The sequence below is a fragment of the Ostrea edulis genome, chromosome 4, assembly GCF_947568905.1.
Source record: "Ostrea edulis chromosome 4, xbOstEdul1.1, whole genome shotgun sequence".
Classification (NCBI taxonomy): Eukaryota; Metazoa; Mollusca; class Bivalvia; order Ostreida; family Ostreidae; genus Ostrea; species Ostrea edulis.
In genome coordinates, this window is record NC_079167.1 from 34,027,205 (window position 1) to 34,041,222 (window position 14,018).

A 14,018-nucleotide genomic window follows, 5' to 3' on the forward strand; every position below is an offset into this window, starting at 1 on the left:
CATGTATACAAATATTCTTTTTATAGAGTATCAATAAAGATGGCGATGGTAGAATTATCAGCTTACTTCGATAGAGAGAGTCATATGCAAAGGGTGACCTATTGTATAGATCAAAATTGGTACCGTATAAGTTTTACATTATGACCCCTGGGTCGAAGCCTCTGCTGGTGGACTGTTAGTCCCCGAGGGTCTCTACAGCCCAGTAGCTAAGTATTTCGTTACTAGCTTGAAAATACGGATGTATATTTAATTGCTGTTATAAAATTTAGAAATTTATTTCAAAATTAAGGATTATCTCCCTCATGCATAGTCTTATCCTTGGACAAATTTGGCTCCACTTTTTGGCTATATAATAGCTCTAAAACTTCATTGTTATTTCGGATTTCAAACATTTCGGTTGAGCATCACTGAAGAGACATTATTTGTCGAAATGTGCATCTGGTGCATCAAAATTGGTACCGTATAAGTTTTACATCTAAACTGGCAGAAATTACTTCTTTCAGCCATCTTCTCCCTCTGGGATCTCTTTGAACATTCTGAGCTTGGGACTTAAGAAAAATTATCATTTCATCAGGTGCTCCTGGCATAAGCTTCTTGATATCATTTTCTTCTGAATTAGTTTTATTTGTATTCTCTTGAAGATAAATTCTTTGCATTTGTCCTTTATCTGAAAATGTCATCCTTTGACACGATGCACATTGAGATGATTTTCCTGTCAATGACACAACCTTTTTGCATGATAGAGATCGCAATGTTCTGATCCCCTTTTCATTGTTTTTTGAAAATATCTCTATTGTGTGATATCGAGTGCAAATAACTGAACTGTTAATTGCAACACCCTCACAAAATCTGAACAAATTACAACTTTTCAAAATAACATCAATTTCTTCTCGACTCTGTATGTAAGTTGTGTCCATTTTCATGGACTTCAGATCAATAATTTGATTTCCAATTCTAAATGACCATGTTCCATTTCTTCTTAACTTCACACAAAGCTGCAAGTTAAGTCCATTAATTTCAATGCTCATTGGGAAGTTAAAATTTATTTCTTCTGCACTTGTTTTTAGAATAGTGACATGACTTGGTAAAATTTGTAGTAAATTGTCAAATTCAACATTTCCCTCATTTTCAATATCTGTATAACACAATCCTTTAATTACAGTAAACTTTTCCCCATTTTTCTTTCTTCTGAAAATTGTTGCTCTAGGGAAGATATATTTGATAATTGCCAATCACATATACATGCTGCACTCTCCTCACTATTTTCAATACTTTCAAATTGATATCGAAAGAATGTGTCTTGAAGAAGAATTTCTTTATCTTCAGCCTCTTTTAAATGACTAAGTAATCTGGAAAACAATACAGATCTATGCTATTAGAACAGTAAGTGCCCAAACTGTAATAAGTACAAATGCATCCTGAACCTGTGTAAGTCTAAACTGTTTGAATTGTAACACACACACACAAACACAGGGTCTCAACTGTTTGAATTGTAACATACACAAACACACACACAATGTCTAAACTGTTTGAATTGTAACATACACAGACACACACACAGGGTCTGAACTGTTTAATTGTAACAAACACACACACAATGTCTAAACTGTTTGAATTGTAACACACACAAACACACACACAATGTCTAAACTGTTTGAATTGTAACACACACAAACACACACACACACACAGGGTCTAAACTGTTTAATTGTAAAGCACATAAACACACACAATGTCTAAACTGTTTGAATTGTAACATACACAAAAACACACACAATGTCTAAACTGTTTGAATTGTAACATACACAAAAACACACACAATGTCTAAACTGTTTGAATTGTAACACACACAAACACACGCACAGGGTCTAAACTGTTTAATTGTAACACACACACAGGGAGTCACAAATAGGGGTATAAAGTGTAGAATATTATTAGGTTTGTATTTAGGGACATATCTTTAGGGGGAAAAAAACCCTTCAAATCAAGTGCAGTTACTGCAGAATGTAATCATTAATATGAGAACATCTTTTACAAAATGAACAGAGGATTCCATCAATGTCGAAGTAAAATAAAAGCATATATACACTGTACTTGTATATATCCAATAATAAAAGTCAAGAAACACAAAACTGGAATAACATTTCACTCTTAGCGCTTTCTACTTGAATGCCTCTTCAGGCAGTTATATATCTGATGGAGAGTATTAATCCTTTTATTTATTGACACCTTATATTTTACCAATTCTCACAATTATAAAATGACACAACCCTGAAAAATACCACAATGAATATTATATACATGTTATTTGAATTATTCCCCACCCTTCTGAATCTGCTCAAGTTATGCATTAATTTCATTTTTGGATGCTTTCATTTGTGAAAAGTAATTAAATTAGAAAACTAATAGATTACCAATATCTTCTTAGTCTTTGGTGATCAGGTCTTCTAACAGTTTGTTGGAATTCCCATGGATACGAATTGTGCTTCTCTTTTAGCTGACTTGTTTTTTGGGGGGGTTTTATTTCTAAAGGGCGTTATAGTAGATTTGATCAGGTACCAACTTCATGTCATATCCCAATAACATTCAAAAATGATATTTTATTTCTTATATTTATATTTTCTATTTTGATTTGTGTTCTTACCGAGCTTCCATGATTATGTAGCAGATGACAAAAATAACGATCGTAGAACACAAAATATAGTTCATAAGAGTTTTATCGAATAAAAAATTAGGAACAATATCAAAGAGAATATAAGATATAGATATTTAATTGAAAATGTTAAAAAAAAGAAGACGAAACATGTGTAAAAATAAAGGTAATGTAGAGCGTAAAGTTAACTGAAATGACAAGAAGAGCGGAGTAAACTACATCCGTGGTGTGATTTGGTCGCGATCAGCGATGGAGAAACTGGCGTCGGTCTAGCTTACTAAGTTGAAAACGCAATTGTTGATCACAGATTTCGACAGAAATTCAAAGGATCTGAGAGAATTGATGGTGAATATGATGGGTCAAGTTAACGTTAAGCTCTTGGTCAGGTTTTTAGAAAGAAACAACGGTATGTTCATCGTTAGGACTCGTGGTTGTAGCCATGCAGGAGACGATTCAAGACCGTAGGAGAGATTTAGACCAAGTGCAGGTAGGTTGCGTCTTTCATTTACCTTCAGTGTGTGTCAAATAAAATGAAAACGAACTGACGGAGTTTTTGTTTACTTGAGAGATTTCTGTTGTAGGATTTTAATGAAGACTCGCACCGGTACCCTGACATGAACATGTAAATTTTTCGAGCCTCGAAACCAGCCTCACTTATAATCATGACGAGTCATAGCCGTGATGGAAGTTGCCAGGAAACAACAGGTTAACTTATCATCATGAAGTAAATACATGTAGGCTTATAACTCTGCCTACATGTTCATAGAACTTTATTTTATAAATTTGCCATGCAGAAGTTGCAGACGGTATTTAAAACTGTATAAAATGAAACAACAGAGCGATATGTGTTTAACGTTTCTCTTTTATAAATTGATGAAATTCTTGTTTGTTTACAAAATAAACTATAAATACCCTGCTGCGTTTATTTCTGTTATGATGTCATTGCAGTGGCGGATCCAGGGTTAACGAAAGGGTGTGTGTGAAAGTCAAGTATTAGCCAAAATGCCTAGCCATTTTGGGTGCCAATCTCGAATTTTACTAATCTCGAATTTTACTCACACTATTTCTATTATTTAAATTTGTGGCGAGAGGGGGGGGGTCTAAATCCCCCACTGCATTGCATTTATACAAGAAGCCAGGTGAAAATACAGGAACTGACTTTTGAAGCGGTGATTGTATTCATACGCACGAACAAACTGATCACGTGACCAAATTCATGTCACACGAAATTGAACATCAATTTCATTAGTACTGTCATATAAGGAAGTGCATTGGCAAATGTAAATATATGACAATGCTGACAGTATCCCACCTGTTCCTAGAAGACCACCACCGTTACCTGACAGTGATGACAGTATCCCACCTGTTCCTAGAAGACCACCATCGTTACATGACAATGATGAAAGTATCACACCTGTTCCCAGAAGACCACCACCGTTACCTGACATCGATAAATATATCCCACCTGTTCATAGAACACCACTACCGTTGCCATCAACAGAATTTCAAAACGTTGTCTCAACGGATGAAAATTCATGCAAAATACGTCCTCTTCCAATGATTCCACAAAGTGATGACAGTGAAACTGTAAATGTGGAGGAACAGTCTGCTCAGACAGTTCCACCAAAGAAACAAATTCGCCAAAGTAATGCATATGAAAATGTGAAGGAGCAAAAGTCTTTCCAAATTAACAAAGCCTCATTCCCTCCGCTTCCACCCAAACCAGAAGGAACCAAGAATGCATTTAATGGAATCAACCAAAGACCCGTCAGAACCCCCCACACCAGTGGTCATAAAAATGACACATCACCTCCTCCACCTCCTCCATTGCGACGGGACAATCAGCTAAAGTCGGAAAACCCAAGAACTTGTGTGGATAACGTACGTGACTTTGAGAAAGATTCCGTTTATGAAAGTTCAGACTTCTCCGAGTCTGCATCAAATACGTCTCAAAGAAGAATTGGGGAAACCTGTAAAAGCTCAGATTATGAGAGTAGAACTTCAACCCAGAATCTCAGAGACACAGAGAGAGGATCCGATTTCGATTGTACATCTGAATCTGGTGTTGCACATTATATCAATGAAGGTTTGGGAGACACCGAGAAAGGCTCAGATTTTTATGGGAAATTGCCAGCTATAAAAACGAAACCCAATATTCTTCCCAAACCTAAAAATAGGTCCCAGCCGACATTCTACATTGTAAAAGAAGAAAATGGTGAACAAGTGAGAAATATTGATGAGGTGAAGAGAGAAGAACGTGACAATACAAAACAATCAAATTCAGTTTATGTGAACGAAACGGAAACTGACATTAAACCTGCCTTGCCACCCAGGAAACCGCTCAATAAATGACTTAGTGCTTGTAGTTGCTAAAACACTATCAATCGCTTTTTCTATATTTGGAAAAACTATAGCATTCATACTGTTGGTACAGATCTAAAAGTTCGCATTTTACATATTGCACACAACAGGACATCTGACCTGCATGAAAACAAACACTATTTTGAGGTTTAAACGAGGTTGAAATATCTCGGAACTTTTGATTACCTTTACTTGGCTTTTATACTCGCACTTTCAGAAGAAAGTTCGGGTACCTTGTTGGAAACCAGGGGCCCGTTTTACAAAACAACTTACGACGAAGTCACAAGTCTTAAATTGCATTACACTGTTATTACTTTGAGTGAATGAAGTAAAACTTTTCTGAGGCTTAGTTTTCAATATTAAAAAAGATATTTTGCATTTGGAGTGAATGATCTTACAATAAACTAGAAAATTCCAGTGTGTAAACTTGGTCGTAAGTCGTAAGTTCTTTTGTAAAACGCGCCCCAGGTCCGTCTGACTGTCGCACTTTCCTCTTCCTCAAACTCCTTTTTTATTTTAAGCAATAACCACTTAATCTTTTATAATATGATAGGTGGTGTCCTAGTGATATACTGATAATCGCCGACTTTCGATTGTCTGTTGCTATGACTAAAACGATGTGAATAATCGATTATCATTTTGAAAATAAAAAATCGCCGACATCGGATTTTTTTTTTTAATATTGCGAATATTCCTGTCGCGATTTAACTAAAAAGTATGCCTGACAAAGCTGAGTCATCCGATAAGAAGAACTACAAAAGTCGAGAGAACTGCTCCTCTCCCAGGAAAACAAAATCGAAAGTATGAGCTTTTTTCATTCTCAGTTACATGTAGGTCAACAATATCATCGAGATCTAAATCAGCAAGATCTGATTCCTTAATTATGCAGACCACCAAGCCTGATTTAAAATTTAAAATTCATTACAAATAGTATATTTGCCTTCGATTTCAACCTTTTAAATATTTTATTAATAATTATTAGTTGCGTGATTCTTAAGGCATGCTACTGACAAATAAGTTGATGTTACAGGGCTTTCAATGTTCTCGTTAAAAGTAATAATTTCGCCAATTCTATGGTCGTTATAATGATCAAAGTTGCAAATATAAGCTATCGCGAGGTTGAATGCTGTTTTACGTGTTTCATACAAATTTAAAATGGGCCTTTCTTTACATATTGATTTTAATATGGATTGCTCTGTATGACTTGATCAAAGATGGAGCTCACGGCGGCACCGACCAGTCGTCAGGGGATGCTTAGTTCTCCTTGACACCTGATCCTATCCCTGGTATGTCCAAGGTACCTTGTTTGTCCTTCTCTTAATTTGTATTCTTTCAAGTGTTTTTTTTTTTTTAGATTGATCACTGTCTGTGATCTTCACTTGTTCATTTACCCATTAAATGTTGTAGCGTATATAAAGTATTTAATCACAGACAGAATCCAATTTTATTCAAAATCGAGATGTTAGTTGCAGTCAGCTGTATACACTAAAAATAAATACAATGTACATTAGTTTCATTTGCTCATCTTTTCTTTTTGATACTCGCTGGGGAAGAAGTCAGTATCATAGACATTCTAAAAGAATTTCGGAGAAACAACAGTACACAAAAATACGGAGCCATTGTTAGGGGGCTTGCCTCTTCTCAGTTGTCTTAGTATTGTACTGTAGATGCAATGACAGCAATACTACACGACTGGAATATGAATTCCTTTCTAGTATACATGTATGCCAGAATCTTGTAGATCTCTTCCAGTTCCTGAACTTCGGTAAACTACATTGCGTAGGAACAGGATGTGACCGAGCGCAAAGAGGTATCTCAGTAACGAGCAATGGCCAAATGGTTCTCTTGTTCAAAGTTTTCAAATATCTTGATCGCCTCTTCCTTCTTTCTGTTCACATGAAATATTCCCTCAAAAATGTACCACGTGCGGATGTAAATGATGTTAACACGTTCGTAGTGTATTTATTCAAACAAAGCAAATATAGGATTCGTTAATTCATTTAAGATATATTTTCGTCAGAATTCTGTTAGAATATTAATTAATGAATCGCCATATCATTTATTTTCACGGAAAGTCGAAGTTCTTATTCATCTAACCCGGGGTTTAACCCTACCACTTGTAGCCATGCACAATTAAAAATATATTATTTCGATACACTTCATAAGTCTTTCACCATTATTGATTGGCTAAGATTTTAATATATCATATATCGTTAAAAAAAAATTAAATTCCACAAAAGACATGCATTGCATAGGCGGATCCAGGAATTTGTGAAAGAGGGGGGGGGGGGTGTTCCAACACTTAATCTTTCACGTACTTTTCACAATATCCGCCCCTACTCAAGTTAGGTCTACACCCTTTGTTGGTATACATAGCATCTTAAGGAGATCTTGAGACAATTTATTTAGTTTATTTACTACTTGTAACCAAAGTTCTAGTCATAATAAACTCATTCTCATTGCCATACTCAGATCTTCTTTCCCAATGAAATAAATTTAAAAAAAAAAAGCGGATGTAAAGGTTACTCTAAATAGGCCAGAGGTCTGCCCTTGAGGGCCGCCTGGGCCCCCAGAAGCTCTGGGGTTAATGGTGCAAAATCCTGCATACTGAACATTTCCTAGCACTTTTTTTCAATTTCAAATTCTCATACTTCTTAAACAACACTTGTGTGTATATACATTTTAAGAATTCTTAAGCGATACTTGTGTCTGACGAAAATATCGTAAATATATATCAGTGTGTCGTCTTATTTATCCTAGAATTAATAAAAATGATATACTCCGTTTACCTGACCAAAATATAGGGCTCAAGGCGGGTGTGACCAGTCGACAGGGGATGCTTACTCCTCCTAGGCACCTGATCCCACCTCTGATGTGTCCAGGGGTCCATGTTTGCCCAACTCGATTTTGTATTGCTTACAGGTGTTGTAAGATTGATCACTGTTCATTATCTTCGCCTTTCATACTGGTGTTAAATTGATAAATTTTAATGATGTAATTACATGCAAGTATCCACCTTTAATATCATTTTGACTGGAAGACTCGTTAAAATTGAATAAATCTTAAATTTTTTGGTCCGCAAAAAGTGTGTGTGTGTGTGGGGGGGGGGGGGGTGTTCCACACACCCCTGCCCCCCTCTGGATCCGCCCTTACAGTGTCTGCTTTCATATCCGTAGAGTCTCTTTTTCTCCCAAATGTATTTAGTTGCAGACCTGCTTGGTCGATGCCCGATTCTAAATTATTTCCATATTGTGTGCATTCCATTCACATTATTAAGAATTGTATGTGCATGGCAATGATTTTATCTAACAAAACATACACTTCCAGTCAAACTATGGCTAAGGTGGTTGTGAAGCGGTGAATCCGCGGGACGGACGCGATGCCATGGGGTAGCTCGCTACGCGAACCGACTCAACAACATGTTAATCAAAGTTTTCTGAAGTCTTGTAATTCTCAATCACAAATTCTCAAAGTAATATGATTTTGGAGTTATAGAAAGACACCTGGAGTAGAATGGATCAGGATATGTTTTTAAATAGTCGTCTATGTTCCTGTAATTACGTACTCAAATGTACGAAAGCAGATACCTACATGTAAATGTTATTTTCGTCAATTTATGCACTAACCTTTTTTTTGATTACACGAAGAAATATCTTTTAATTTCACTCTTACGGAATATGTTTTTTAATAATCAAATCTTGCAACTACAGTACTCAGATACTTTATTCTAAATATTCTTGGTTACTTCCTCAGTTTCACTACCGACACTTTGTTGATTTATCGCATGACATGGGCTTGCTCCACGTAACAGCTAATTTAAGAACATACGTAGTATGCTCCTTAAAAATGACGATTTGAATAAGTATGTAGACATATGTTGTTTTTTTTTCTAGCCGGTGTTGTTTAGTTTTAATGCTATAGTTTGTCTCTATCTTTATCACATTAAAGTGACTTTCTGTTTCTATGTAAATATTCTATCGTCCTGATGAAGGGATGGGTATATTTCGACAATTCCAGATTCGTGTCAGTTTTAGTTATATATGTATACGCTTGCAACAAAAACAACATTTTTTCTTAATTCAGTATATCAATTCGTATATCATTCTTGTTAACAATGTAGATTATTGATATTTGTTATTCTTTCGTAGTGTGTGAATTCAGCTGTGTATATAAAACACCAAAGGGACTGGTTCACGATTTTTGAGAAAAATATTTTTCATTTTTGATGTTCAACATTGAAAATATAACTCATTTAATGTTGACAGCCAAACTTTTGACTTTCTGAATGCAAGAATAAAAGCAATATTTTAGCCTTAAATATGTGTTATGTAAACAAAGACTCAAGTCTTTTAATGTATACAAACAAACCAGGGAAACAATAATTTTGTAATATAAAGCATCTTAATCTTGCAGAGTCACAAATTTTAACTTTTAGATGACACATTTTACCCAAAGAACGGTTGAAATGTGAAAGATATGATAAACTTTTATCAATATCCATTTCTTTTGAAAATTTCGTAAACAATAACATACCACAATCTTTGTTTACAAAACAAATAATAAACTCCCTAAAATATGCTTCTGTGATAATGTATAACCTTAATTTCTATGTGAAATCTTTTAAACATATTAGACAGAAGATTTTGATCATTAAAAGTGAAAAACAAAATTTTGGGGAAAATCGTGAATCAGTCCCTTTAAATAGACAATAGATTATATAACTTCATTCAGTCTAGACTCGTTTTCAGATCAGACGTTTTTTTTTTACGTTCTCCATGTAACATTCAGTGAAGCTCTTTTATCTCAGCCTTTGTAATTTAGTTTTAGCGCTGGTTTGCATTGGCTTTTGTTTTTTTATGCATTTAGTTTTCATTTCTACGAAAATATTCCACCGTCCTGAAGAAGGGGCAGGTCGTCCCAAAAATTTGACAATCCAATCATTGGACATTTTGGTGCTTTATATATACAATGTACATGTATGCATATGCTACCTGCAGATTACGTGCAGGAGTAGAGAATCACTCACCTGTGCAGTCGGAGATCAAGGGTTTGGATTCTACGCTCCACTGAATTTCCGACAACTCCAGTCTTTTTAAACCGTGTGACACACTGGAATTCCACATGTTTATTAAATGACCTAGAAATCGCCGCCATTGGGGAATCCGTGTGGCTGAAGTAAGTCCTCCATGTATTTTCAATATATGTGTGAGCTTCTAAGCTACTAAGTCGTTATATGTTGTTCACAACACTTTATGTTATCGGAGCTATCGTATAAATTGTTTTGATGCAAAAGTTCAAATTTCATTGATGTAAACAGAGACATATATTTTAAACGTCTCTGATGTAAACTTGACAACAGCAGCATAGAACCCTATGTCGAGACATTCTATGTTTAATTTTCAGTTATGTTTAAAAAAAAACTTTTCAAGAAGAAACTCAAGCCAAAAGTGCAGAATGATAAAGGTAGGTAACTGTAGAATGTCTGACTTTTTTCTGGTTGGTGTCATTTAAATCTAACTATTAAATAAAGAAATCGGGTCACAATCGATATAGTGCATACCCCGAGACAGGAATTTCCAAAGGAGTGACACTTGCTAGATTTTAGGTAACGAAATTGTCCAATGCAGGTCTCCTTTGTTCTAACAAATTGAGACGTGTCTCTTTAATTGTATATATAATTTTGTTTCCTAATGTATATATGTACATGTACTTCTATTAGGCTTTCCACACAGGAGCTAAGCCCGTTTTGGGCCCGAACTCTGTAATACCATAAAAATATTTATGTTATATATTAGTATATCACAAGTGGTCATCTCTAAAGCTTACAGAAGGTACAAATTGACTATCCAGAACGACTTATGAGGGTGATCGGTGGGGAAATAACATATTTTGGGTACATTTTTGGTTCTGTATAAAATAATTTCATTCTGGAAAAAGGGGGTATGTACATAAGATCTATACAAGCTATCCACGCTTCAGGTGTCTGTGGTTGTACATAAGATCTATACAAGCTATCCACACTTCAGGTGTCTGTGGTTGTACATAAGATCTATACAAGCTATTCACACTTCAGGTGTCTGTAGTTGTACATATAAGATCTATACAAGCTATCCACACTTCAGGTGTCTGTGGTTGTACATAAGATCTATACAAGCTATTCACACTTCAGGTGTCTGTAGTTGTACATATAAGATCTATACAAGCTATTCACACTTCACGTGCCTGTGGTTGTACATAAGATCTATACAAGCTATCCACACTTCAGGTGTCTGTAGTTGTACATATAAGATCTATACAAGCTATCCACACTTCAGGTGTCTGTGGTTATAGATAAGATATATACAAGCTATCCACGCTTCAGGTGTCTGTAGTTGTACATATAAGATCTCTACAAGCTATCCACGCTTCAGGTGTCTGTAGTTGTACATATAAGATCTCTACAAGCTATCCACGCTTCAGGTGTCTGTGGTTTTACATAAGATCTATACAAGCTATTCACACTTCACGTGCCTGTGGTTGTACATAACATATATACAAGCTATCCACACTTCAGGTGACTGTGCTTTTTAAAATCTTGATGATGCTCCATATTTGGTAATGATAACACAGACAGGTGGTACTAAAAAACCGGATCGAACTAGTTTGCAACAAACATGCATTCATTGTATGAATTGTATGATGAAAGTAATGTCAATTAATATATATAACAGTGTCGTGGCCTTTTCAGTGCTTTTATATATATATATATATATATATATATATATATATATATATATATATATATATATGTGTGTGTGTGTATATACATGTATATATATCCAATAATAAAAGTCAAGAAGCACAAAACTCGAATAACATTTCATTGTTAGTGCTTTCGGCTTTTTGATCAATTCTATGTAAAAATCAAAGAAATCAGATAGGGTCTGGCCACTCAATGTCACAGATTTCTTTGATTTTCACAGCATTAACTTTACTTGCACCATCTTGCATAATTTTAACCCCACCACCACATTTCTACCATCCGTTACCATGGAAACCGACAGCAGTCTATGAGGGCTAATTGAACTGCAAAATTCAGCCCGTTTTACCCATGTTTTGCCCTTGTGGTATATTAAAAATAAAAAAGACAACTAATTCTCTCCATAAATCTCGACTCCCCATCAAATTCCCTCCTTATTTATGATATCTATATCCACCTATGGTAAAGAGTGTGTTACTGGCCGCTGTACCAATGTATTATGATTTGGCACTTTGCCAAAAAGTGATTTTTTTGTTGGATTTCGTTGATGAATTTAGATAATTTGGAAAATATATCAACTGTCATCAAAGGATGTCCATATCAAAGACTCTTAATATATATAGAAAGATTAATGGTGAAACTTAGTGCAATTGATATATTGTAGCATGAAAACTGTAGATTTGGGCATTTTGCCAGAAATTCATACTAATACAAATAATACAAACCTACACCATTTTCAGTCAAAATGAACAATATGAGCAATAGATATTTCAAAAATAAACTTGGAGAAGTTTATCATATTAATAAAAATTAGTTAAAGTGATAAAAAAACAAACAAACATGTAAACATAAACTGTAATTCAGTAGGACCCCCTCCCCAACCACCAAGTAGATTTTGCAATCATTTCCATAAACAAGCTATATTACATGTACTGTATTGCCATGTAAACTATTTTCCATCTCTAGATAAAGAATTAAGCACACGAATACCATAACAAGAATTGTTTGCAAAACATATATACCTCCTCAGCTATGCCATCTGTATACTTGTGTTAATTTTTATACTACCACAGTCATAGCAAGGGAGTGCCAGGGACATGCATCAATGTGTTAATGTTTGCTTCTTTATTATATTTCATAAAATTTTGGTGAATGGTTAAAGGTGGAAAATTTCCCTTTTCTCTGAAGTTTGAGCATACAGAAATTGCATAATGTACCATTCTAGATGACATCAAATGCATGGAGTACATCACTGCATTTCCAAGGTGACCTTTTGAACTGAAAATCACCAAAGGTCTCTATAACCAGTGACCAACCCATGCATGGAATAGCATCACTATAAAAATAGTCTTCTCAAGATATTGGGCAGATACCAATAAATTGTTTATTGTAGTGTACTGCCTTGTACTTGCTGACCTTTGACCTGGAAATCATTAGGGGTAATCTACTATTCATAACCAACCAACATATGAAATATCATAATTGAAAAACAGGCTCAAGATATTGGGAGGACACCATTGCATAGAGTACTAGCTACATTGCACCTAGCCATTTTTAATCTTTTGACCTGAAATCAATGGGGGTCATATACTACCAGTGACCAACCCCTGTATGAAATATCACTATCAATCAAAGGGTTCTGAAGAAACTGGTCAGACATCAATTGTACAGAGTATTGTATTGCACCCGGTGACCTTTGGACCAGAAAATCAATAGGTGTCATTTTCTACTGCAGAAACTGCATGAAACTTTAAAATTTATTGAAGTTTGTTCAGTGTTACTGTAATCTATGTTGACATACCAGTAATTATTAAATTTATAATATTAACACAGAACAACTAATTTTTGCAAAGTTGTTTATTCAACAAACATGGATCACAATGTTATCCAAACAACACAATCATCTTTTTTTTTTGAAATCATTATAATAGTGATTTTCCTTCAACTGTTCAGTAATGAATCTTTATTCAGTATGCTCACATAAGACACTTGCAGGAGTTCTAGCCTGTTAATTTTGCAATGTTTTAGTTACATTGGTCTTCTGACACCAAAACTTGATCTTAACTAAGTCATGGTGTGTCCTTTGAAGAATAGACTACCACTTTACTGAATCAGGATGGACTTGTGTCGTGAGGTGTGTTCATTGACTGTAAAACTCGCAGGTTTTTTTTCCATTCTCAAGAGCTCTCCTTTGTCTTCTATATCATATAAGAGTCATGGAATGCATCTTCTGCTCTTCAAGTTCTAAAAATGTGTTGAACAAAT

The 14,018-nt window shown here is 35.0% G+C and overlaps 1 protein-coding gene across 3 annotated transcripts in view; it reads left to right on the top strand.

The window, feature by feature from the left end:
* Positions 1 to 9,815: 9,815 nt before the first annotated feature.
* LOC125672347 (uncharacterized) overlaps positions 9,816 to 14,018 on the top strand; it is a 32,692-nt gene continuing 28,489 nt past the window's right edge. Inside the window, exons 1-2 of one of the 3 annotated variants that reach the window (XM_048908582.2) lie at positions 9,816 to 10,189; positions 10,418 to 10,477. In XM_048908582.2, the coding sequence (XP_048764539.2) occupies positions 10,420 to 10,477 (58 nt within the window). In that variant the 5' untranslated portion in view covers positions 9,816 to 10,189; positions 10,418 to 10,419. The remainder of the gene's footprint in view (positions 10,190 to 10,417; positions 10,478 to 14,018) is intronic. The other 2 variants (XM_048908581.2, XM_048908583.2) reach the window with 2 other exon arrangements.